Source organism: Trichomycterus rosablanca, chromosome 3, assembly GCF_030014385.1.
Source record: "Trichomycterus rosablanca isolate fTriRos1 chromosome 3, fTriRos1.hap1, whole genome shotgun sequence".
In the NCBI taxonomy this organism is placed as follows: Eukaryota; Metazoa; Chordata; class Actinopteri; order Siluriformes; family Trichomycteridae; genus Trichomycterus; species Trichomycterus rosablanca.
The window spans coordinates 50,963,060-50,990,993 of record NC_085990.1 but is presented as its reverse complement, the minus strand read 5'-3'; the positions used below and the strand labels follow the sequence as shown (position 1 = coordinate 50,990,993).

General features: G+C 41.4%; 1 protein-coding gene across 2 annotated transcripts in view; it reads left to right on the top strand.

Annotated features, from left to right (window-relative positions):
• dpyda.1 (dihydropyrimidine dehydrogenase a, tandem duplicate 1) overlaps positions 1 to 27,934 on the top strand; it is a 358,262-nt gene that overhangs the window by 149,483 nt on the left and 180,845 nt on the right. For both annotated transcript variants that reach the window (XM_062991432.1, XM_062991433.1), the window contains exons 12-14: positions 4,045 to 4,255; positions 15,944 to 16,128; positions 26,099 to 26,314. In XM_062991432.1, coding sequence (XP_062847502.1) covers positions 4,045 to 4,255; positions 15,944 to 16,128; positions 26,099 to 26,314 — 612 coding nt within the window. The remainder of the gene's footprint in view (positions 1 to 4,044; positions 4,256 to 15,943; positions 16,129 to 26,098; positions 26,315 to 27,934) is intronic.

The window sequence follows — 27,934 nt, the reverse complement described above, 5'->3', positions numbered from 1 at the left end:
AAGCATAACGTGGCTGAATGTACTAAAAGTACCACACAGGAACACTACATTTATCTACGTTATTACTGGTTATAAATGCACTGTATTGCCAAAATTGATCGGTTGTTGTTTTAGTACAACAAGCCACGTTACGCTTTATTTTTCACGTTGTGTTGTTCGTTCTGTCCGGGTCACTTTTATCACGTCATATCACACAGTTCATCTCTTTTCAGGCGCTTTGAAAATATCAGCAGCAAACTGGATCAAAATTGAATCAGGTGAACTTTAAAAGTTGGAAGTGCAGCATTAAGCTCCATATGAAAGAACAGCACAGCTGTTTTAAAAGCATCCAAACCTCTACACTGTGACACGCCCACAGATGACGTCACGGTTCGCGCTGAACAAAACTAGTATTCTGTGGTGCCAGATTAGACGCTAGTTTGCTCTCTGGAACCTCTATTTTTTTGGTGGAAACACGCAGAACCGTTTCAAAATCAAGTTTGCAGACCGGCTCTGTTCCGCGTCGGTGGAAAAGGGTGGATGTTATTTTTTTGTATGCAAAATAATTTCACAAACAAACTCCATCACTTCTCTACATCGTCACCTTCTGATGCATTTTTCCAGCGTTCTACCATTTTAATGCCATTAGCAAAAAGTGTTTATGGTTGAGCGTGTAGCCACTGATGCAGTGCTGCTTTCACATCATCATCACATGAAAATCTTCTTCCCCTTAAAGCTTCTCTGAGCGTCCAAAAAGGTGGAAATCAGATGGAGCTAAATCCGGACTATAAGCGTCTCTCAGTCTCTCAAACACGACCGATTACTCCTCCTCCCACCCTCACTGTTTATAACCAAAATATGAAAGTGCAGAAACCTTTGGAAGATCACTCGTATTTAGATTACATTTATTTTATTATAATGCATAAGTGTATATAACTATGAATGGATACCACATAATTATTTTGCATAGGGCAGTTGTAGCCTAGAGGTTAAGGTACTGCCTAGTTCACACTACACGATTTTTGCCCTGATTTTCGCTCAGCGACTGGTCGGCGCTAGAGTTGCTCTCGGCGATGGAAACTCGGCTCTCAATCGCTTTGTGTGAACTACTCAACAACTCGATCCGAAGCGAGATTTCTAGCATGTCAGATATCTGAATCCGAGTTGTCCGAGTGCTATGTCGAACAGCCAATGAGAACGCAAGATACGGTGTGAGGGGAAACGCAGGGGAGGAGTTGTAAAAAGGTGGGCCAGGGGCGTAATATAGTTTATATCAGAATACATCAACACACACAGGTTTTACAGTATTTCTGACCTGATCGTTCTCTACAAAACACCAACGCTGCATTGCAAAAATATTTATTAACCTCGAACTCACTATAGAACAATCCATGCTGCTCTCGTAGCCAAATCCACTCTGATTCATTTATTTTTATGTGTATGCAATTAGTGACATTAACAAAAAAAAAATTAAACACTAACAAAACAAGATAACCTCCTCATAACTGTATTGCTTATTAATAATTTGATTCATTATAATTTATTATTAGTTCATTATTTATTATTAGTTCATCTGTATTAAATCTCTAAGTTAAGTTCATAGCTTCTGCGTAAAGCGAACAGCAGGATGTCACGTCCGTGTTCTATATCACTTACAGTAAATCACTACTTTCTTTCTTCTTTTACTTTGACTGACATTAATAATAAAATGTCATCTCTGCGTAGCTGGATTTCGCTGCTAAAATTAGAAAGGAACAGATCTACAAAGCAAAATAAACAGGCGAGCTAACAGAGAAAATGAAGAGGGCTGATCGTAACCCTCCATAGATTATTTTCGTCGCACCTTCTGTTGCTCTTCTTTCCTCCCACATCACGCCAGCAGAAAAACGGCTGAAATATATTGAAGGAAGTGAAAAAAAAAAAAAGTCAGGTAATTATTCACATCTGTTTTTAGCTGGCTGCAGGGATTGTCAGCAACGCCGCCTCCGTCATCCCTAACTAATTAAGTTTGTTTATCAGGTGTATTAAGTTTAGAGCACTTGTAGGCGTAATTAATTTTTGCAGAAAAGAGAGAGAAAACAGTTATGTGAATAACACGCACTGATGTGAACTAAGGCGATTCAGCCAAGCTGTTACGTTAGAAGAGACACACATCACTCACTACATGGCTACACCGATTTTATTTTACTCTTTTGGGAAGCTTTTCATTAGATAAAAAAAAAAAAAAAATGGGAACGTTTACGTCTATGGGAAATGCTTTCATTCCAGATTTTGATACCGGCCCAGTAAGCCTGGCTTGACGTCTGCAGTCTTTCATCAGACCCGGGTTTGTCTTTCAGGCTGCCAGATGAAGAGAGAATATATGTATATGTGTATAGTCGAGAAAATCTGTTTTTACTGCTCGATATTCCAATTGTGGTGTGTTTTACCCCACTTCAGAAAATACTGGAAATGGATGTGACGTTAAGCATTTCATTCCTAGGGTTGCGTGTGATTTTTTTTTAATCCATGATAATCTGGGGCATCACGGTGGCTCTAGCATTGTCGCCTCACAGCAAGAATGTTCTGGGTTCGATTCCCAGGTGGGACGGTCCGGGTCCTTTCTGTGTGGAGTTTGCATGTTCTCCCCGTGTCTGTGTGGGTTTCCTCCGGAAGCTCCGGTTTCCTCCCACAGTCCAAAAACATGCAGTCAGGCTAATTGGAGACACTGAATTGCCCTATAGGTGAATGTGTGTGTGTCTGCCCTGCGATAGACTGGTGCCCGGTCCAGGGTGTTACTGTGTACCTTGCGCCCATTGAAAAGCTGGGATAGGCTCCAGCTCCTTCTGAGAAGATTTTTCTCTGATCCAAGTTCTCAGTTACCCCTTTTCCACCGACGCGGAACGGTTCCGGTTCTGGTTCGCCAACTTGATTTTGAACCGGTTCCGTGTGTTTCCACTAAAACGACTGATGAATTTGGGCAGTACAGAGCACTTATAACCAGTAATAACAAAGAGAAGTTCAGTGTTCCTGTATGGTACTTTCAGTACATTCAGTCACGTTACGCTTTATTTACGTTGTGCTTTTTCGACTCTCCCGAGAGGCGGATTCAGAACCCCGAACTGCATAAACACCACACGTGAAGTGAATCCAGCTAAACACAGATACATGTGGAGCTTTTAGACTGGATTTGATGGTTATTTCACACAGATGGATGTTCGTGTCATGGAACTTTAGTGATGTTTCACCGCTCAAGCTGAGCGCTGAGCAAATCGGCTATTTGCGCCGAGGGTCACAGTGAGAGCGAAGCGCAAAACGCTTCTCACGTTAACGCACTAAAGAAAACAACAATGGTGACAAACACGTCTACATCTTCTTATCACTAATAGCTGATCGATGCTTTTTGCATATAAAAACGAACATCTGTAACAACAGCACAAAAGCTCGCAGGTAATCTACCCGCTCTACCATCATGTTACTGCTCTTTACTTTGTTTATGAAACGCCCACCGTTGATGACGCAGGCTTGGTTCCCAAAAACTGGTGGAAACGCGGGTCGGTTCTCTACAAAACACCAAGAATCCAAGGAACCCGAACAGAACCGGTTCAAGAACCAGAGTTCTTTTGGTGGAAAAGCACTAACAGTTTGGAGATGAAGCCTCACAGTGGTTTGCTCAACTCTCAGAGCCTTGAAACGACTTTGTAGCTTTTATAAAACGTATATATTTCAGTGACATTTTTATTTGTTCTGAAATTTCTATTGATGGCGGCATAATGTGCAGCTTTTTGAGATGTTTTATCCTTCTTCACTCTTTTTATCTGTAAGCAAATTCTGGGAGTTTTTAAGTGTTTTATGAACAGAAAATTTGATGCTTCTTTAAGCACAGTGGGGTTTTTTTTGTTTGTTTCATTTAGTCCAAAATTGCAGATCTTGAGCTGCTCTGTATCTCTGCGTTGAATTTCTTGTCACTACTGAACTTATGGAGCACTTTGTAAGGTTATCACTGCATTAATATTTAACTCAGTCTAGCTGCTAAGTGTTGTGTGATGTGTGTGTGTTTTGCTGTGTGTGTGTGTGTGTGTGTAGATGGAGCTGGCTAAGGAAGAAAAGTGTGAGTTCTTGCCCTTCCTGTCACCCAAAGAGGTCTTGCTGAAGAACGGTACCGTGCACGGTTTGGAGTTCTGCCGGACCGAACAGATGGACTCGGGCGAGTGGATTGAGGATCAGGAGCAGATCATACGCCTCAAGGCCGACTTCATCATCAGTGCCTTCGGCTCAGGGCTGAACGATCCAAAAGGTACGACAGCAAGATTATTGAATTAATACAGCATATTTACATGACTCAACATCTGGACAGTAAACCCATTCATCACAGAGAATTGAACACTTACCCATTCACTCACTCGTTTACATTATACTTACATACTCAGTCCATCACAGGGCAAACACACACCCTCCCACAGACACACACACCTAGGCTAGGGTGACTTTAGTATCTTCAGTTAACCTGACTGCATGTCTTTGGACTTGTTGGCGAAAACCCACACAGACACTTGGGAGAACATGCAAACTCCACACAGAAAGGACCCAACCTTCTCAGACCTGAGAATCGAACCCAAAACCTTCTTGCTGTGAAGCAGTGATAGCCACCATGCCGCCTGCAGTGTAGAATAGCTAATCCTTTATATTTTGGAAAACATATCGATCAGAGGTTCGAATCCAAGTTTTTTTATTCATGGCTCTTTTATTATGCAGCACCCACACTAATCTTATATTCTCCTCTAATCTCAGTGGCCTGCCAAATCTTGTCAGCCTTGTCAGAGCCGGGGGAAGCACATACTAGCCCTGATCCACCTGGATTGGCACCTTGTCAAGTTCTTACATTACTTTAATCAAGTAGGCTCTGTACCCACCTCCACCCTGATCAGAAAGAAACGGTCAGTAAAAATAAAAGACATTTATGCTAAATTTACTTGTTCAAACACACTGGCTTTAGTTTGTTTCTCTTTAATAGGCAATAGAAGTGGGACTCACTGTTGCCAAGAAAAAAAAAAAAGAAAGATATGAATTAATAAATAATATTTCATATTTGGGTAATATTTATTCTCAATACAACAACAACAACAATAATAATAATAATAATAATAATAATCAAGTGTATCCAATATAATAATAATAATAATAATAATAATAATAATAATAAAGTGTATCCAACATATTTATTCTCAAGTGTATCCAATATAATAATAATAATAATAGCAATAATAATAATAATAATAATAATAATGTGTATCCAATAATAATAATAATAATAATAATAAAGTGTATCCAATAATAATAATAATAATAATAAAATAATAATAATAATAATAATAATAATCAAGTGAATCCAATATAATAATAACATAATAATAATAATAATAATTATAATAATCAAGCATATCCAATAATAATAATAATAATAATCAAGTGAATCCAATATAATAATAAAATAATAATAATAATAATAATAATAATAAATCAAGCATATCCAATAATAATAATAATAATAATAATAATAATCAAGTGAATCCAATATAATAATAAAATAATAATAATAATAGTAATAACAATAATAATAATAATAATAATAATAATAATCAAGCATATCCAATAATAATAATAATAATAATAATAATAATAATAATAATCAAGTGAATCCAATATAATAATAAAATAATAATAATAATACTAATCAAGCATATCCAATAATAATAATAATAATAATAATAATAATAATAATAATAAATAATAAATAATTATAATTATAATAATTAATGTGTGTGATGTATAATGATGATAAACATGCAGTAATTCCAGTGATACAGTGTATATTTATGCAGTGGGCACTCGGTTTAAGTTGTAACAGTGGTCTGTGTATTTCCTGTACTGTTACAGTCTTATTAGAGTCTGAATCATGCTGTTAGTGTTGGACGTGTGCGGCCGAATTGCCAGCATCGCTTTAATTCTATATTTATTTGAATTAGGCTGAATGAACTTTGTTTGTGTCCCTTGATGAAGGGAACAGGTGTCTCAGGGTCACAGTGAACTCACTTGAATTTACAGCAACTGGTAAAATAAATAAATAAATCAGATATATAGAGGGAGGGTGAGGGTCTGATCTGAAAAGCTTTTTCCAGGCTTTCAGTTTTGTTTCCATCTCTTATAGTGTTTTATGAGTCTGTAAAGATCAAAGCTCGCCTTTCACTAAAGTCAGAACACAGGGGGAGTCGGCGATGTCTCAGGTTCATTTGGTTCATTCACTTTTAGTCTTTCTGCGTTTTCTTTATGGTTGATGGCGTGGTGAGAGATGAATGATGAATTTATACGCTGCGTGAATAGAGAGCTGCTTAAAATCGTTTAGATTAACACTGATGTTCATGCAGACAGACGCTCAGAAGTAAACAGTGTTAATGTGTTTCTGTATGTGTGGGCAAACTAGCCTTTAGTAAAGGGCAATGCTGGCTCAGTGGTTAAGGTACTGGACCTTAGTGGTTAAGGTACTGGACCTTAGTGGTTAAGGTACTGGACTAGAGGTTAAGGTACTGGACCTTAGTGGTTAAGGTACTGGACCTCAGTGGTTAAGGTACTGGACTAGTGGTTAAGGTACTGGACCTCAGTGGTTATGGTACTGGACCTCAGTGGTTAAGGTACTGGACTAGAGGTTAAGATACTGGACCTCAGTGGTTAAGGTACTGGACCTCAGTGGTTAAGGTACTGGACTAGAGGTTAAGGTACTGGACCTTAGTGGTTAAGGTACTGGACCTCAGTGGTTAAGGTACTGGACTAGTGGTTAAGGTACTGGACCTCAGTGGTTAAGGTACTGGACCTCAGTGGTTAAGGTACTGGACCTCAGTGGTTAAAGAACTGGACCTCAGTGGTTAAGATACTGGACCTCAGTGCTTAAGGTACTGGACCTCAGTGGTTATGGTACTGGACCTCAGTGGTTAAGATACTGGACCTCAGTGCTTAAGGTTCTGGACCTCAGTGGTTAAAGAACTGGACCTCAGTGGTTAAGATACTGGACCTCAGTGGTTAAGGTATTGGACCTCAGTGGTTAAAGAACTGGACCTCAGTGGTTAAGATACTGGACCTCAGTGGTTAAGATACTGGACCTCAGTGGTTAAGGTACTGGACTAGTGGTTAAGGTACTGGACCTCAGTGGTTAAGGTACTGGACTAGTGGTTAAGGTACTGGACCTCAGTGGTTAAAGAACTGGACCTCAGTGGTTAAGATACTGGACCTCAGTGGTTAAGATACTGGACTAGTGGTTAAGATACTGGACCTCAGTGGTTAAGGTACTGGACTAGTGGTTAAGGTACTGGACTAGTGGTTAAGGTACTGGACTAGTGGTTAAGGTACTGGACCTCAGTGGTTAAAGTACTGGACCTCAGTGGTTAAAGTACTGGACCTCAGTGGTTAAGATACTGGACATCAGTGGTTAAGGTACTGGACTAGTGATTAAGGTACTGGACTAGTGGTTAAGGTACTGGACTAGTGGTTAAGGCACTGGACCTCAGTGGTTAAGGTACTGGACTAGTCATTAAGGTACTGAACTAGTGGTTAAGGTACTGTACTACTGGTTAAGGTACTGGACCTCAGTGGTTAAAGTACTGGACCTCACTGGTTAAGGTACTGGACCTCATTGGTTAAGGTACTGGACTAGTGGTTAAGGTACTGGACCTCAGTGGTTAAGGTACTGGACTAGTGGTTAAGGTACTGGACCTCAGTGGTTAAAGTACTGCACTAGTGGTGAAGGTACTGGACTAGTGGTGAAGGTACTGGACTAGTCATTAAGGTACTGAACTAGTGGTTAAGGTACTGTACTACTGGTTGAGGTACTGGACTAGTGGTTAAGGTACTGTATCTCAGTGGTTAAGGTACTGGACTAGTGCTTAAGGTACTGGACCCCAGTGGTTAAAGTACTGCACTAGTGGTGAAGGTACTGAACTAGTGGTTAAGGTACTGGACTAGTGGTGAAGGTACTGGACTAGTGGTTAAGGTACTGGACCTCAATCGTTAAAGTACTGGACTAGTGGTTAAGGTACTGGACCTCAGTGGTTAAGCTACTGAACTAGTGGTTAAGGTACTGCAGAAGTAATGAGAAGGCTGACAGCTCAAGCCGCACAATTCCAAGCCAGCTTGCCACTGCTGGGCCCCTGAGCAAGGCCCTTAACTCTTAATTGCTTTAATTGTATTTAGTCATGGATAAAAGTGTCTGCTAAATATAAAATATATTTATTTCCTAGTGCTCCTGTGTCATATTTTTAATACATTGAACCACGTTAAGCTTTATTTAGACTCTGGGAGAAGCTGATTCTGATTCTCACAGTTTCTCAGAAGCTGGAGCTGTAACACAAGTTTAAAAGTGAAACAGGGAGGAGAATCCAGATTCCAAAAATCCAGGGTTTGGGAATATATTGAAAAACCCAGTAAGTACAGGTCATCACAGGTCATCACAGGTCACTTCATCACTTCATCACTTCATCTACAATCTCAAGTTACACAAAGTGACATTTATATATCAGCAACACTGGCCAAAGTTTTATTTTATTTTATTTCCTTTCAACACGTGTGCAGTAGCCGACTGCATCTTTTCACCTGCACGAGCCGAGTTCATATGTGGATCAGCTTTGTGTACGGGTGAGCCACACCCTGGTCAACGCATTATTCCTTACTCTGTGCAGGCGCCATCAATCAGCCAGCAGAGATCATAATTGTATCAGTTATGAGGTCCATATCCGGCTTTCCCTCCCTGTATGAACAACAGCCAATCGTTGTTCGTGTAGCCGCCCAGCCCAGTAGGATGGTAGAGCTGAGTTTTGAACCGATAAGTCCCAACTGTCAGTTGTTTATTTAAACTGTTTATTTAAGAAGAAGAACCTTTATTGTCATTATACTTGCATACAATTGAATTTAGTGTGACCCTTTCCAAAAAAATGATAAAAGAAGAAGGAAAAAAAGTATTTACAAAGAATAAACCACTACAACTAAAGTAAGAGTTGCAAAATAAATCAAATTAATCATGGCCATGTGTGTATAAAGTCACAGATTAAAATTTTTACATGGGTGGAAACAGTACAGTGCATTCTGAGAAAAGCCTGTAAAGCTACAGTACGAATTGTAATTATTTATTTATGTATTGATCTTTTTATTTGATTTATTTATTTAGTGAAGCTGAATTATACATAGCAAATACAGGAAAACCATTTAAGCAATTACAGAATGATGTTAAATGGAAGATTATGCAACACAGTGCTAAACATGCCCTGTCCCAACTTTATTGCAATGTGTTTCAGATGTGCAAGGTGGGTAGCGCTGTCATCTTAAAGCAAGAAGGCTGTGGGTTGGACGACCAGGGTCCTTTTTGTGTGAAATTGGCATGTTCTCCCTGTGCCCACAGTACAAACACATGCAGTCAGGTTAACTGGAGTACGTGTGTGTGTGTGTGAGTCCTTTGATGGACTGGTGACCTGTCCGGGGTGTTTCCTACCTTTTGCCCAGTGAATCAGACCCATCATGACCCTGACCAGGATAAAACGGTGGTAAAAACAGATTATGAATAAGTAAATTAATTAATATTTTATGCTGTTTTAACTGAATACAGGTCCTAAAAGAATAGCTTTTAATTGCTATTTGTGTATATTTATTATTTTTTTACTGGTCAGTCCTTGACTGTGTGTCCACTCAGTGCTTATTCCTAACCAGCAGTGGCCGACAGATGACAGATGCTTACATGAACACACCTTGTTTGTTAGTGAAATGTGTTCTATTACCGTGATTATTGAGCGAGTCTCCGCTGGGCTAAGCCGCGAGTCGTCGCTGATCATCTGTGAGCCGTTATGTACGACACGTCCCCCACCGCCGACGGTGCGGAACTTCCCTTCTGACACATTTGTGAAGTTTGCTAATGAGATTACACCAATAAAGGGCACACCTGCTAGGATTTTCAATTAGGGTCACACAAAGTAAACAGGGAGTAATGTCACCGAGGGATAGCGCCGTCCAGAGCTGACCGCTGATGACACGTCTCTGTAATGAGATTCATCCGGGCTTTACGCGACCGGTCACCCGGCGTAGCCATTAGCTAGCTTTCTATGCACATCAGCCCTGCGTTAGCGTAAACTCGGCTGCTTTACATGATGTTAGAACTAGTCACTTTTGCATTTCTTTGAGGCTGCGGTGCTGCTTGGTCTGGTCCGGTGTTCTGCTGATGAGGGTTGTCAGCATTGTTCTTATTTGAGGGAACTGGTGTGGTAGGGGTTAAGCTTGTGTATTCGGAGAGTTCCCTGTTTTGCCTGCTTCTCGGTTCTCGGTTCTGCACTATCCCTGTCCTGTCCACTTTCTCCGTAGCGGCTTGTGACTAATAATTAATCATTTATTTTTTTTACACTTGTCCCTCTTTTGTTAGTGGCTGTATTGTCCTACCTTAATTAGATATTTGCAAATTGGGTTCTATTGCTATTCTATCAGGTGTGTGGGGATTCGCCTCACGCTCTCTGTAGCGAGGCGCGTTCCAGCCCCGTTACAGTCCTAAACACGATACACTCTCAGATCTATCTTCTCTCGGTCTCAGCTTCAGGGCTGAACGGCCCGAAAACTGCTGAGGACTTCTCTTTTTTCTATCTCAGCGGTCTGTGTTCATTCCTCTAAAAAATATGAATTACTTACCCGCTGAAGTATCACGTCGGATGGGTTCGGGACGCGCGGCGGGGAGCCGTTGCCGGAATAGCTGACACGGCTGGAAAAACCGACTAGTAATCTGTTGGGTCGGCCCACTGGAGTGAGCAGATGATTAGATCCTCGGCCACATTTGGCTTTTTTTGCCGGAGAAGAGAATGGGAGTGGGATTATGATGGAGTAACTTTTAGCGGGGACGTGTCAGTCCAGCCGAGGCACAACCTCCACCCGGCCGTGTCTGAGTACGGGCGTTTCATTAATCACCAAACATCAATTGCTGAGCTGTTCCTGCCCACACATCGCTCCGATTCTGCTGTAGTTGGATTCTGGTGGAGGTTTTGGAGCGAATGCTTTACTTTGTGACATTTTATTACATGAACAAAAGAGAAAATACGATACGCAGCTACGTCATGGTTGGGAAAAACACCAGGGTTAGGTGTTTATGTCCGAGGTACAATATAACTGGACATTAATGCTATATAACTTATATAACTTTAACATTATACATGTTATTAATACACAGTTTAATAAAAATAAAAGTATTTGGACACCCCTCCTGACTAGTGGCTCCAGCTATTTCAGCCACACCCATAAAAGCATGAAAGCAATTAATAAATTTGTTCGTTCGTTTGTTCATTCGTTCATTCGAAAGGCAGCAAACATACCAGCAAACACATATCAGCCATAACATTAAAACCACCTCCTTGTTTCTAAACTCACTGTCCATTTTATCAGCTCCACTTACCATATAGAAGCACTTTGTAGTTCTACAATTACTGACTGTAGTCCATCTATTTCTCTACATACTTTTTAGCCTGCTTTCACCCTGTTCTTCAATGGTCAGGACCCCCACAGGACCCCCACAGAGCAGGTATTATTTAGGTGGTGGATCATTCTCAGCACTGCAGTGACACTGACATGGTGGTGGTGTGTTAGTGTGTGTTGTGCTGGTATGAGTGGATCAGACACAGCAGAGCTGCTGGAGTTTTTAAATACCGTGTCCACTCACTGTCCACTCTATTAGACACTCCTACCTAGTTGGTCCACCTTGTAGATGTAAAGTCAGAGACGATCGCTCATCTGTTGCTGCTGTTTGAGTTGGTCATCTTCTAGACCTTCATCAGTGATCACAGGACGCTGCCCACGGGGTGCTGTTGGATGCATATATTTTTGGTTGGTGGACTATTCTCAGTCCAGCAGTGAGAGTGAGGAGTTTAAAAACTCCAGCAGCGCTGGAATTGTAATTGTAGAACTACAAAGTGCTTCTATATGGTAAGTGGAGCTGATAAAATGGACAGTGAGTGTAGAAAAATGGAGGTGGTTTTAATGTTATGGCTGATCAGTGTATATATACACATATTCACACACATATAAATACACTATATTGCCAAAATATATATCACCCATCCAGATCATTGAATTCAGGAGTTCCAATCACTTCCATGGCCACAGGTGTATAAAACCAAGCACCTAGACATGCAGACTGCTTCTACACACATTAGTGAAAGAATGGGTCGCTCTCAGGAGCTCAGTGAATTCCAGCGTGGTACCGTGATGCCACCTGTGCAACAAGTCCAGTGGTGAAATTTCCTCTCTACTAAATATTCCACAGTCGACTATCAGTGCTATTATAACAAAGTGGAAGCGATCGGGATCGACAGCAACTCAGGCACGAAGTGATAGCCACGTAAAATGACAGAGCGAGTCAGCGGATGCTGAGGAGCATAGTGCCCAGAGGTCACCAACTTTCTGCAGAGTCAATCGCTACAGACTTCCAAACTTCATGTGGCCTTCAGATTAGCTGAAGAACAGTGTGTAGAGCTTCATGGAATGTGTTTTCATGGCCGACATTTAGATATAAGATGGTTCAATTAAAAGAAGTCGAACAAAAATGTTTCTTTATGCTGTAGTTTATCATTGTTGAAGAAAAAATAAAAAGGTCAGTCATTTGTTAAAAAAAATCTGAACTCTGAATGAGCCAAGAAAATTTGAATCAATGCCTCTCTAGTTTAGTTTTTTTCATCCCTTCAGTGTTTTTTTTTTCTTTTTTTCTGGCCAGCATCCTCATTCTCTTCCATCCAGCATTGATCAGTCTGGTTAATGGGGCCTGGCAGTCTACATCTGGCAGTGAGGATAGAGCCTGTGGGTGGTGATTGTGTGTGTGTTAACCCTACATTACTACTGGAGCGATCTCTCATGAGTATCAGACGCCACACACTCCTCATCCTCCTCAGAACTTCCTCTTCAGGACAGAATGTGTGTAAGGGACTGAACCAGGTTGGGGTCATTTTCACTACAGGTCTGAATTTAAACAGATAGATGGATGGATGGGCGGGTGGGCGGGTGGACGGACGGACGGACGGACATAGATAGATAGATAGATAGATGGATGGATGGACGGACAGACAGACAGACAGACAGACAGACGGATGGATGGACAGACGGACAGACAGACAGACAGACAGATAGACACAGACAGACAGTTAGATAGATGACGGACGGACGGACAGATAGATAGACAGACAGACAGACAGATAGATAGATAGATAGATAGATAGATAGATAGATAGATAGATAGATAGATAGATAGATAGATAGATAGATAGATAGATAGATAGACAGACAGACAGACAGACATATAGATGGACGGACGGACGGACAGTTAGATAGATAGATAGATAGATAGATAGATAGATAGATAGATAGATAGATAGATAGATAGATAGATAGACAGTTAGATAGATGGACGGACGGATGGACGGATCGTTAGATAGATGGATGGATGGATGGATGGATGGATGGACGGACGGACGGACGGACAGACAAACAGATAGACAGAGCAATAGACAATCAGACAGACAGGCAGGCAGACAGCTAGACAGGTAGATAGGTAGATAGATAGGTAGGTAGATAGATTGATAAATCAATAGACTGATAGATTGATAGAGTGAAATTGATACAAAGGAGTGGCTTTGTCTGGCTACTCTACCATAAAGGCCTGATTTGTGGAGTGCTGCCTGGATGGTTGATCTTCTGATCTTTTCCCATCTCCACAAGGATACGCTGGAGCTCTGTCAGAGTGACCCTTGGGTTCCTGCTCACCTCCCTGGCCAAGGCCACTCTTCCCCGATCGCTCAGTTTGGCTAGACGGCCAGGTCTTTTGGTGATTCCAAACTTCTTCCATTTAGGAATGATGGTGACTGCTGTGCTCTTTGGGATCTGAAAAGCTGCAACAATTTTCCTGTACTCCTCTCCAGATCTGTGCTTTGACACAATCCTGTTTCTGAGGTCTGCAGATAATTCCTCCGCTGTCAACTGTGGGATCTTATATAGGCAGGTGTTGTTTCAATCCCCATTTATGTCCAATCAATTGAATTTAGCACAGGTGGACTCCAATTAAATTGTAGAAACATTTCAAGCAGGATCAGTGAAAACAAAATGCACCACCACTTTGGATGTCATATGAAAGGGTGTGAATACTTATGTACATATGATATTTTACTAGGGCTGGCTCGATACACTTTTTTTTTATGTTCGATACTGATACCGATGCTGCAAATTGAGTATCTGCGGATACCGATACCAATCCGATACCGTCATTTCTCCTCTCAAACAACTAAGCAGTAATAATATGCACCATGCACCATGGTTAAACTAGCTATCTAAATAACAATGCTCAGACTGTGAAACAAATATTCTAAATTAATAAATACAGAACCTACAACATCACACTTATACAAAGCTGCTGATTTTATTTTCACTTTTACACACAGAACATTTAGCAGCATTTTTGGTTTGTTTAACAGCACCGTACAGACATTTAAAATACAATTTAAAGTGCAACTTTATCTTTATTTAAAAAATTAATTATCATTTCAATATAAAATTTTAGATCTGTAAACAAATGTACCTATATTGCCCCGGCTTGAAGATCTCTCACATCCTCAACGATTAATCCATTAGTGTTATGAAATAAAACAAACTACACCGTTTCCCGTTTTCCTCTTCAAAATCCAGCAGGTTTTTGTAATAATCACGCTTTGGTTTTTAATCATCTAAAAACGTGACAGAACTTTAATGGAAAATCTCAACCGAACTTTGCGTCAATTCTAATTGATTGACATCCACATCTTCCAATTGTAGACACTTTGGACGACATGTCGTAAAACAGTGTTTTTAGATGTAGCAGTAGTAGATGATTATTTAAAATGCTAAAAGTTTAAGTAGATGAGAGTGTTTTCATTTCTGAATGGCCTTATTTACATTAAGTGTTATTTACATTGAGTGTTCTTTACATTAAGTGTTATTCATGTTAAGCGAAAGTATCGGATGGAATTACACGTTGTTTTCCTTTCGATATCCGATCCAGTGATTTGGGCCAATATCGGACCAATACAGAGTATCAGATCAGTGCCAGCCCTATATTTTACATTTTCATTTTTAATAAATTAGCACAAATGCTTAAAACCTGCTTTCACTTTGTCACTGTGGGGCTATTTTGTGTAGAATTTTGTGACAAAAAAAGAACTCAATCTATTATAGAATGAGTCTGTAATGTAATAAAACATGGAGAAGGTGAAGAAGGAGTGTGCAGACTTTCCAGCTTGACTGTAAATATAAATATACCTTATATTTTACTATCATGTCTGAAGCAAGAACAAACCCCTGAGTGTCAGACCTTTATCATTCTGAAGAACACAAAAGATGAAAAATGAATGGTTGGTTTTATTCTTGATGTCATTGCCAGATTTCAAATATACTATCACTGCTTGGAGATAAAACGCTCTTCCGAGTGGACAGTAAAGGTGAAGTTTTTCATAATAATCCTAATAGCGCGCAATAAATCTTGTGCGGCGCAGATCTGTGTTGGAAACGTCCTCTCTGATATATGCGGACCGTCATCCGCGCTGAAAAGCGTAGCCTGCGGAAGATGAATACGGTAGGTGCGACACCGGACGAGAGGGGGTCGTTTTATAGCGCGGAGCGGCGTGACGGAGTATCTCCTCGCTAACGTCGCTGGTGGTGAATGAAATGCATCGGGAGATGTTGCATTAACCTAGCTGAAAGAACGGGGCAGGGGAGAGGAAACGTTTCCCAGCCTGTCATTTGTCTTGTCAGAGACTTCATATTAGTCTCACTGTGGTTTCCAGTCAGGCGAGCGCCGCTCCTGCCTCCCTGTTACTTCTCCTGTATTTATTATTTTTCTCTGTGTGAGTGTGTGTAACTTTACTAACTCCTCTCTCTCTTTTTCTCGTTTTGGTTTCAGTAAAGGAGGCCATGGCGCCCATCAGGTTAAACAGATGGGGGCTTCCCGAGCTCAACCTGGAGAGCATGCAGTGCAGCGAGCCGTGGGTGTTCGCCGGCGGAGACGTGGCCGGCCTCGCCAACACCACGGTGGAGTCGGTCAACGACGGCAAGCAGGCCTCCTGGCACATTCACAAATATTTACAGGTGACCTGCGCCACATGTACACGTGCTTTTTTTCTTTTCTTTAGCTTATTTACACCTTATTTATAATCCTTGTATAGCCCTTGTATATCGTCGCTGTCCGATGAAAAACACGTATCTCCACTTTTAGCGGTTTTCACTTTTTTACATGTGTTGATTGTGGGTATAAATCTCTGTCTGTCCATAGCAGCGAATATCAAAATGACCAATGAAAAGATGAAAATTTACGCAATCTGTTTAACGAGTATCTACTGTACATTGGCTGCTAGACCTGTCCATCAAAACCACATATCTCCTCTTCCTTCCCCTGTTGTACTGTTTGAGATATGCATAATGTTTGATCTATACAGTTTATTCAGGTTATTCAATTGCATGGATGTGAACATGATTTATATTTGTACACGTAAGTCCATGTTACATATGAAACCGACGGACTAACGACCTGATAAAGATATACTTCTATTTCTGTGCTGAATTGTATCTAAATTGTATCGCCATCTGAGTTGAGTTTTTGGAGATATGTGTTTTTCATCGGACAGCGACGATATAATAACCAACAGGGTGGCTTGGTGGGTAGCACTGTCGCCTCACAGCAAGAAGGTCCTGGGTTCGATTCCCAGTTGGAGCAGTCAGGGTCCTTTCTGTGTGGTGTTTGCATGTTCTACTTTTGTCTGTGTGGGTTTCCTTCAGAAGCTCCGGCTTCCTCCTACAGTCCAACGACGTGCAAGTGAGGTGAATTAGATACAAAATTGTCCATGACTGTGTTTGACGTTCAATTTGAACTGATGAGTCTTGTGTAAGCAGTAACTACCTGTCCTGTCATGAATGTACACAAAGTGTGTAAAACATGACGGTAAAATCCTAATAAATAAATAAATATAAACCCAGCACAGCCTCATTTAGCAGGACCAACATTTTCTGTACCAACAGATCAGACTTGCACAGTAACAACAGCAGATATGAACTTCATATCATTTATATCTGCAGCATTTAGCAGACGCTTTTATCCAAAGCAACTTACAGTACTGTGAGAGTATATACTGTATTGTCTAAGGGCTTTGCTCAGGGGCCCAACAGTGGCAACTTGGCGATGGTGTGGATTGAACCGGTAACGTTATGATTATTAGTCCAGCACCATAACCACTTTTTCAAACATTAAGCGAAAGGCAGGAAAAGCCTGAACAGGGCACAAATTAAACCCCCCCCCCCCCCCAACAAATGAGGACTGTGTAGATGCCCGAGTGGCTGACAGCACAGTTGAGATTCGAACATGGATAGATTGCTGCATCCTTTGAGAATGTAAATGTTTTGGATTTATAGCGCTTATTTTTAATTCATTGTTCTGTTTGCCAAGCTTATAAAGCCAAGCAATTACATTATGCTCCCTTCACTATGTTTCACAGGTGGAATTTATGTATTTATTAATTAGATTTAACTATTGTTACATCTATTCAGATGAAGACAGATTGGTGTTTGGGCGACAATTTGGAAATGGTTGTTGTGCTCTTGGTGTGATCTGTGCAGCACATTTATTATTATTATTATTATTATTATTATTATTATGATTATTATTATTATAATAATAATTATTATTATAATTATAATTATTATTATTATGATTATTATTATTATACGCTCAGCGTCACATCCAACTGCTGTCTTTGAAAGATAGGCGCAGGAGTGCTGTCAGCATTGCTGCAGAGATTGAAAAGGTGGGGGGTCAGCCTGTCAGTGCTCAGACCATACGCTGCACACTACATCAAATTGGTCTGCATGGCTGTCACCCCAGAAGGAAGCCTCTTCTGAAGTCTCTACACAAGAAAGCCCGCAAACAGTTTGCTGAAGACATGTCAACAAAGGACATGGATTACTGGAACCATGTCCTATGGTCTGATGAGACCAAGATTAATTTGTTTGGTTCAGATGGTCTCAAGCATGTGTGGCGGCAATCAGGTGAGGAGTACAAAGATAAGTGTGTCATGCCTACAGTCAAGCATGGTGGTGGGAATGCCATGGTCTGGGGCTGCATGAGTGCAGCAGGTGTTGGGGAGTTACATTTCATTGAGGGACACATGAACTCCAATATGTACTGTGAAATACTGAAGCAGAGCATGATCCCCTCCCTCCGGAAACTGGGTCGCAGGGCAGTGTTCCAGCATGATAATGACCCCAAACACACCTCTAAGACGACCACTGCTTTATTGAAGAGGCTGAGGGTAAAGGTGATGGACTGGCCAAGCATGTGTCCAGACCTAAACCCAATAGAACATCTTTGGGGCATCCTCAAGCGGAAGGTGGAGGAGCGCAAAGTCTCGAATATCCGCCAGCTCCGTGATGTCGTCATGGAGGAGTGGAAAAGCATTCCAGTGGCAACCTGTGAAGCTCTGGTAAACTCCATGCCCAGGAGAGTTAAGGCAGTTCTGGGAAATAATGGTGGCCACACAAAATATTGACACTTCAGGAACTTTCACTAAGGGGTGTACTCACTTTTGTTGCCGGTGGTTTAGACATTAATGGCTGTATATTGAGTTATTTTGAGGGAAGAATAAATTTACACTGTTATATAAGCTGCACACAGACTACTTTTCATTGTGTCAAAGTGTCATTTTGTCAGTGTTGTCCCATGAAAAGATATACTTAAATATCTGCAGAAATGTGAGGGGTGTACTCACTTTTGTGATACACTGTATATATATGTGTGTGTATAATATATAGAATTCTTACTCAGAGCTGTACTGTGTTTGGAAAGTCACGCTGTGCACTGTGTATTTCTCCACTACTTAGGCCAAAACCTAAAACCTCACCAACAGGGGAAAAACCCTGTCCATGACCTTCCCATCCTTGGACATGGCCAATTGTCTACTGAGTGCCTGTCCAGGCCTCTAGCTAATTTTTAATAATGTTTTATATGGCAGTTCACCTCTACAACCCATTTGTTTATATTATCCATTCATCCTTTATTTGGAACCTCAAATTAGCCTAGAGTTTAACAGACGGCACTACTTAGGCCAAAACCTAAAACCTCACCAACAGGGGAAAAACCCTGTCCATGACCTTCCCATCCTTGGACATGGCCAATTGTCTACTGAGTGCCTGTCCAGGCCTCTAGCTAATTTTTAATAATGTTTTATATGGCAGTTCACCTCTACAACCCATTTGTTTATATTATCCATTCATCCTTTATTTGGAACCTCAAATTAGCCTAGAGTTTAACAGACGGTACCTACCTGTGTACCGCTACTGATTAATCGATGTCTTAAACAAGGACATTGGCAGAATATTGATCTGTTGTTGTGTCTGAAATGAAGATCTGACCACATTTCAGGATCATTTAAGCAACTGAATGATCTACAGACCGCACATGCACACCAAACCTACACTGCTTTATGTGTGGACATGCGTCTGCATGCATGCAGCACATCCTCATTACTACTACGCAAACTCTAGTAATGAGATCCGAACAGATGTTACACTGATTAAATCCCATGTTTAGATCAAAAGTCCTTGGAAACAGGAGGATTTAAAGGGCTGATCATTATGAATACTCGAGCTTTACAGGCTTATGTGATAATCCTATATAGATGTGATAGTCTCTATGTAGAATAGAACACTTTTATTTGTCATATATACAGATACACATATACAGTACAACCAAATTCCTTTTTTAGTATCCCAGCTTGTTTGGAAACTGGGGTCAGAGCACTGGGTCAGCCATCGTATAACATCGTACAGCATCGATGTTGAACCCTATGAACCCAGCCACTGAAAACAGGCGCTCACAGGGTGCTAATATAAACCATTTCTAGATGCAATATACAGTATATAACATCATGTAGACCCACATCGTTAACTAAGTTAAAGCGTCTACAGTCCAGGCATAACATTCTGAGCACTGACAGGTGAAGTGAATAACACTGATTATCTCTTCATCACGCCACCTGTTAGTGGGGGGGTATATTAGGCAGCAGGTGAACATTTTATCCTCAAAGTTGATGTTAGAAGCAGGAAAAATGGGCGAGCGTGAGGATCTGACTGAATTTGACGAGGGCCAAATTGTGATGGCTAGACAACTGGGTCAGAGCATCTCCAAATCTGCAGCTCTTGTGGGGTGTTCCCGGTCTGCAGTGGTCAGTATCTATCAAAAGTGGTCCAAGGAAGGAACAGTGGTAAACCGGCGACAGGGTCATGGGCGACCAAGGCTCACTGATGCACGTGGGGGGCGAAGGCTGCAAACGTCCAACAGACGAGCAACTGTAGCTCAGATTGCTGAAGAAGTTCATGCTGGTTCTGATAGAAAGGTGTCAGAATACACAGTGTAGCATCACAGTTTGTTGTGTATGGGGCAGCATAGCCGCAGACCGGTCAGGGTGCCCATGCTGACCCCTGTCCACCACCGAAAGCGCCAACAATGGGCACGTGAGGATTGGAACTGGACCACGGAGCAATGGAAGAAGGTGGCCTGGTCTGATGAATCATGTTTTCTTTTACATCACGTGGACGGCCGGGTGCGTGTGCGTCTCTTACCTGGGTAACACATGGCACCAGTATGCACTATGGGAAGAAGGCAAGCCGGCGGAGGCAGTGTGACTCTTTGGGCGACGTTCTGCTGGGAAACCTTGGGTCCTGCCATCCATGTGGATGTTTTTTTGACACGTAGCACCTACCTAAGCATTGTTGCAGGCCATGTTCACCCTTTCATGGAGACGCTATTCCCTGATGGCTGTGGCCTCTTTCAGCAGGATGATGCTCCCTGCCACAAAGCAACAATGCTTCAGGAATTGTTTGAGGAGCACAACAACCAGTTTGTGGTGTTGACTTGGCCTCCAAATTCCCCAGATCTCAATCCAATCGAGCATCTGTGGGACGTGCTGAACAAACAAGTCCGATCCATGGAGGCTCCACCTCACAACTTACAGGAGTTGAAGGATCTGTTGCTGACATCTTGGTGCCAGATACCACAGCACACCTTCAGGGGTCTAGTGGAGTCCATGCCTCGACGGGTCAGGGCTGTTTTGTCAGCTAAAGGGGGAATTTTATTAATATAGATTTTTTTCCAAGTACTCACCAGCCCAATGCATTATTATTTTCCTCATACCTCACCTTTAAGGCATTGTCAGTGAAAGCTTGGATTAATATCAAGCAGCGAGAGCTTCATCTCAGCTGTGCGGTCCAAGTCTAGGCGCCTCACGGAGTCTCACCGAAGCTCAGATCCCCCCCCTAACATCTATGTGCTGGCTCATATCCAAACACTGAACTGAGCTCGTCCTGCTTAACTAAATCCCACACACTCGGCGCTCACGCTTTAACAACGTGCTCATCTGCTGAATTTATTTATCTACATCGCCAGTCAAAAAAAGAATCTCTGTACTTCTGCCCACAGCTCTGGCAAATGTAGATCTTTTTTATTATTTCACTGCTGAATGCAGAATTAAATGATGTTACCATCCACACCTTGAGCGTGTAGTTATAATACCTCATGACATAACACTTGGACAGTGGTAGGCTAGTGGGTAGAGCTTTGGACCATCAATCAAAAGGCTGCCATTCAGCCACTGTTGGGCCCTTAACCCTCTCAGCTCCAGGGGCGCCGTACAATGACTGACCCTGCGCTTTTTCAAATGAGCTGGAATATGCGGAAAAATGATTTCATTATACTACACGTTTATCTGTATATATGACAAATAAAGGCATTATTCTCAATTTTCATTTTATATTAGCGATACATGACAAGTTAACTGTGATGATATCATGTCAATTGCTACCCCCGACCAAAACAAACTCTACGACCTTGGAAAAATAATTATAAACATGTATGAATCAGGAAAAGCTTTAAAAACATTTTAAAAATCATTACTGTTGGCACATTTTTCTTGGAAAAGAAGTCCAGTAAAATGCACACCAGGAGCACATGCTGCAAAAAATTAACAAATAAATAAATAAATAAAATAAAAAATCTAATAATAATAATGATAAGTTAGATTTATATAGCACCTTTACAAGAAAACATTATTAGCTGTTTACAGAAGGGAATTGATGAAAATATTTAGAAAACAGGTATGTTTTAAGTTGAGTTTTAAAGGATGGAAGTGATAAACAGAAACAGAGAGATTGTGGTAGAGTTCCAAAATTAGGGGCCATGACACTGAAAGATCTGCCCCTTCTAAGACCAATAATAATAATAATAATAATAATAATAATAATAATAATAATAATAATAATAATAATTAATAATAATAATAAAAAATAAACTAAATAATACCACCAACAATAACAATAACAATAATAATATTTATTAATAATAATAATAATAATAACAATAATGAATAAAATTAATAATAATAATAATAATAATAATAATAATAATAATAATAATGAATAAAATTTATAATAAATAAACAAACAAACAAACAAATCAAGGGCAATGGCTAAACACCTGCAGAACTTCTTGGGACTTGCTAATGTTTTTATTCATGTAACTTTAAGGATGAAACGTCACCTCTATGGCAGCTAGAATAAAAATACAATTCCAGTATACGTTTTTGCTTCAGTGTTACCTTCACATATACACAAGATGGGCCCTGACGCACCCCTATTTGATGACATGTTACTTTTGCACCTTCCACTGATAAGAGGACGATGATGTGGATGATCCTTTTTGTCTCTGCCAAAGAGTGGAGTGTGTCTCAGGAATCAAATTAAATTCTGGTTACTTCAAATAAAAAACTAATAAATTAAATAATAATAATAATAATAATAATAATAATAATAATAATAATAGATACATAAATAAACAAACAAATAAATAATAAATACATAAATAAAAATATAATAAATAAATAAATAAATAAATAAATAAATTATAAAAACAATAATAATATAAATTCATAGAATCTTCTTTTATTGCATTTTACAAAATACCTTCGCTTTGCCAGATATAAGGTTTGTGTATTAATAATTCTATATTATTTTTCTCACCAGCTAAAAAGGTTATTCTAAAAAAGCCCAAATAAAGTGCTTGAAAAGCTAAATGCCATTTGTCTGCACTTAACTATCTGCTTTTATCGGAGCTCAGACCTCAGTGAAGACGCGGTTTAGGATCTAGGTTTTATGATCTAACGTTCCCTGCACACTTAAATACGGTGTTACAGGAGCAGTAGACGGACTCCTCTCCTCCAGCTCTCTGAACTCCTGTACGGGCCTCTTTTCTAACAGATGTTTCCAGCTGAAGTGCAGCACTCGCCCCATTAGCACAGTTCATTTAGGGGTTAATTGTCCTAATGTTGCTCCGGTCAGAGTTAGGAAGGGATAACTGTTTATTTGTGGATGAAATGACCACTTGTAGCTGAAAAGGAAAGACAACAAGATTGCTTCTCTTACAGTAATGGACTGGAGGAAGAGGAAATGAAGCGAGCACTTTGTGGAAAGGTGGACACATTAATGCTAGAAATACTCTCAGATCAGCTGAACCTTCTGAACCGCCTTTACTTTCTAGCTTTTACCAGCAGTGACATTCACTTAATGGTCAAAATAAGGTGGACACCCACGTCCTAGTGTTCCAGCCACACCCAGTGCTAACAGGTTCATTTTATGCTTCCAGCATTGCAGCGCTGAAGCTTCTATTTATTTATTAGGGTTTAAGCATCATGTTTTACACTTTGGTTACATTCATGACAGGACAGATAGTTACTGATTACACAAGATCCATCAGTCAAACACAATCATGGACAATTTTGTATCTCCAATTCACCTCACTTGCACGTCTTTGGACTGTGGGAGGAAACTGGAGCTCCTGAAGGAAACCCACACAGACACGGGGAGAACATGCAAACTCCACACAGAAAGTACTAAGACCACCCCACCTGGGAATCAAACCCAGGACCTTCTTGCTGTGAGGCTACTGTGTATATCCTCTATTAAATACCCTACATACCACTTTACACTTTATACTCTCTATTACACTTTATATCCTCTATTAAATACCTTACATACCACTTTTAATACCTTCTAATAAATATCCGACATAAATATATTATCCTACATCCTACATACACTATATTGCAAAAAGTATTCACTCACTCATCCAGATCATTGAATTCAGGTGTTCCGATCACTTCCATGGCCACAGGTGTATAAAACCAAGCACCTAGACATGCAGACTGCTTCTACACACATTAGTGAAAGAACGGGTCGCTCTCAGGAGCTCAGTGAATTCCAGCGTGGTACCGTGATGCCACCTGTGCAACAAGTCCAGTCGTGAAATTTCCTCTCTACTAAATATTCCACAGTCGACTGTCAGTGCTATTATAACAAAGTGGAAGCGATTGGGAACGACAGCAACTCAGCCACCAAGTGTTACCACGTAAAATGACAGAGCAGGTCAGCGGATGCTGAGGAACATAGTGCCCAGAGGTCACCAACTTTCTGCAGAGTCAATCACTACAGACCTCCAAACTTCATGTGGCCTTCAGATTAGCTGAAGAACAGAGCATAGAGCTTCATGGAATGTGTTTCCATGGCCGAGCAGCTGCATCCGAACCTTACATCATCAAATGCAGTGGTGTAAAGCACACCACCACTGGACTCTAGAGCAGTAGAGACGTGTTCTCTGGAGTGACGGATCACGCTTCTCCGTCTGGCGATCCGATGGACGAGTCTGGGTTTGAACGGTACCTGTCTGACTGTATTGTGCCGAGTGTAAAGTGTGATGGAGGGGGGATTATGGTGTGGGGTCGTTTTTCAGGAGTTGGGCTCGGCCCCTTAGTTCCAGTGGAGGGAACTCTTAATGCTTCAGCAATTTCATGCTCCCAACTTTGTGGGAACAGTTTGGGGATGGCTCCTTCCTGTTCCAACATGACTGCGCACCAGTGCACAAAGCACAAGGTCCATAAAGACGTGGATGAGCCAGTTTGGTGTGGAAGAACTTGACTGGCCTGCACAGAGTCCTGACCTCAACCTGATAGAACATCTTTGGGATGAATTAGAGCGGAGACTGCGAGCCAGGCCTTCTCGTCCAACATCAGTGTCTGACCTCAGTGTCAAAAATTCTCATAAACACACTCCTAAACCTTGTGGAAAGCCTTCCCAGAAGAGTTGAAGCTGTTATAGCTGCAAAGAGTGGGCCCACATCATATTAAACCCTATGGATTAAGAATGGGAGTCACTCAAGTTCATATGTGTGTGAAGGCAGACGAGCGAATACTTTGGCAATATAGTGTACATAACACTTTATACCTTCTATTAAATATCCTACGTACAACTTTACTCTTTATATTTCATTCTCACACTGATACCTCAGATTCTTTAGGGGAAAGAAACCACAGTAATTAGGGGAATAATTTTTAAAGATCTGTTCAGCACAGTAAAGTTTCTAACAGGAGTGTTTGACAGCCGGAGTCTCTCCTCACTGCTCGGCGGGTTTAAGAACGTCCTCTGATAGTTGTTTTGCTGGTTGTTTTTCTCCTGTGGTGTAACCGGCTAAGTGAGACTCGACTCTCTCTCTCTTATTTTGTTTTTTTCTGGCCTCGGTGGAGTATGGAGGGCTGTCATGTTTGCATGCTCCTTCCTTTTCCGCGTGACACCTCCTCGTTCATTATAAAGCCGTGACATCATTACGAACGCGGTGTTAATCGCTGGAGAAACACACAGCTAATTAAAGCCAGCGCCGATGACTGACTGCGGTTTGCTGCCTTTGTGCCACGCCGGGCTTTGATAAACAATGTGGACGGTGAGCGCGGAGTTTCACCCGAACGTGTCCCGCGATCTCCTGTAGCCTATCTGCTGGCTCATTGTGTGGCTGTGCGCTAGACTGTTAAAGCAGAATAACCTTCAGCAATCTGCGCTCTCACTGATAGCGAGCCTCCGTGTGGGATCTGAAGCTTTGTTCACATGAAAAGCAGTCGATTCTCATTCAGCCGGGGACACGAGTGCATTGATGCGAACCCTAAAACGTAGATGTGCGTGTTTCTCTTTGTAGGCCGCTCACGGGCAGACGGTTAGCGCCGAGCCACAGATGCCTTTGTTCTACTCGCCCGTCGATGCCGTGGACATCAGCGTGGAGATGTGTGGGATCAAATTCCCGAATCCGTTCGGCCTGGCCAGCGCTCCACCCACCACCAGCGCCGCCATGATACGCAGGGCCTTCGAGCAGGGCTGGGGTTTCGCCCTGACCAAGACCTTCTCCCTCGACAAGGTACTCCACTCAACCATAAACACAAAAAAGTATAACATAATATATAACATATGTAATTACATTTAAATTTAAAGCAGGTTGTGTGTTCATGTCCCGCTGAGGAAGTTTTGTTTCATTTACACTACATTTACATTTTCAGCATTGTGACAGTATACTGTGTAATAGGAAGTTGTAGCCTAGTGGTTAAGGTGCTGGACTAGTAATCAGAAGGTCGCTGGTTCAAGACCCACCACTGCCAGGTTGCCACTGTTGAGCTCTTAAGCAAGGCCCCCTAACTTTCAATTGCTTAGACAATATACTGTCACAGTTCTGTAAGTCGCTTTGGATAAAAGCGTCTGCTAAATGCCAAAAATGTAAATGTAAAAGCAATTAAGGGTTAAGGGCCTTGCTTAAGGGCCCAACAGTGTCAACCTGGCAGTGGTGGGCCTTAAACCAGTGACCTTTTTCTACAGTCACCTTCCGATGCATTTTTCCAGCGTCGTACCAACTTTGTAATGTCGTCAGCAAATAATGTTGAGCGCGTAGCCACTGATGCAGCGCTGCTTTCACATCATCATCACATGAAAATCTTCTTCCCCTTAAAGCTTCTTTGAGCGTCCAAAAAGGTGGAAATCACTCACTCACTCACTTTCTTAAGCGCTTATCCAATTAGGGTCGCGCGCCCCGGTGGGGATGGGGGGGGGGGGGGGGTCTTATACTGGAGCCTATCACAGCTTATCAATGGGTGCAAGGCACACAGTAACACCCTGGACAGGGTGCCAGTCCATCGCAGGGCATACACACACACACACACACCCATTCACCTATAGTGCAATTCAGTGTCTCCAATTAACCTGACTGCATGTTTTTGGACTGTGGGAGGAAACCAGAAGCTTCCAGGGGAAACCCACGCAGACACGGGGAGAACATGCAAACTCCACACAGAAAGGACCCGGACCGTCCCACCTGGGGATCGAACCCAGGTCGAACACAGTGCTACCCACTGAGCCAAGGTGGATATCAGATGGAGCTAAACTGATTACTACTCCATCCACCCTGACTGTTTATAACCAAATACACTGCCTGGCGAAAAAAAAAGGTCACCACCTGGATTTAACCAATCAAATACGTAAGAGCCTCCCATTGGATAATTACTGCATGGGTGATTATGTTTTAGCTGGCAACAAGTTATTTAACCCTAACTGATGCAGTGAGTAGCTTCTCATTTGATACATCCTGTGGTCGTGGAAAAGATGTTAATCTGTTTCAGAAGGGTCAAATTATTGGCATGCATCAAGCAGAGAAAACATCTAAGGAGAAGCTGAAACGACTAAAATCGGGTTAAGAACTGTCCAGCGCATTATTAAAAAGTGGAAGGACAGTGGGGGGGGGGAAACATCATCTTCCAGGAAGGAATGTGGTCGGGAAAAAATATTGAATGATCGTGATCGGCGATCACTTAAACGTTTGGTGAAATCAAATGGTAGAAAAACTCCAGTAGAACTCAGGGATGTTTAATAGTGACAGTTAGAGCATTTCCACACGCACAATGTGAAGAGAACTCAAGGGATTTGGACTAAACAGCTGTGTAGCCTTAAGAAAACCACTTGTCAGTGAGGCAAAAACGGCTTCAATTTGCTA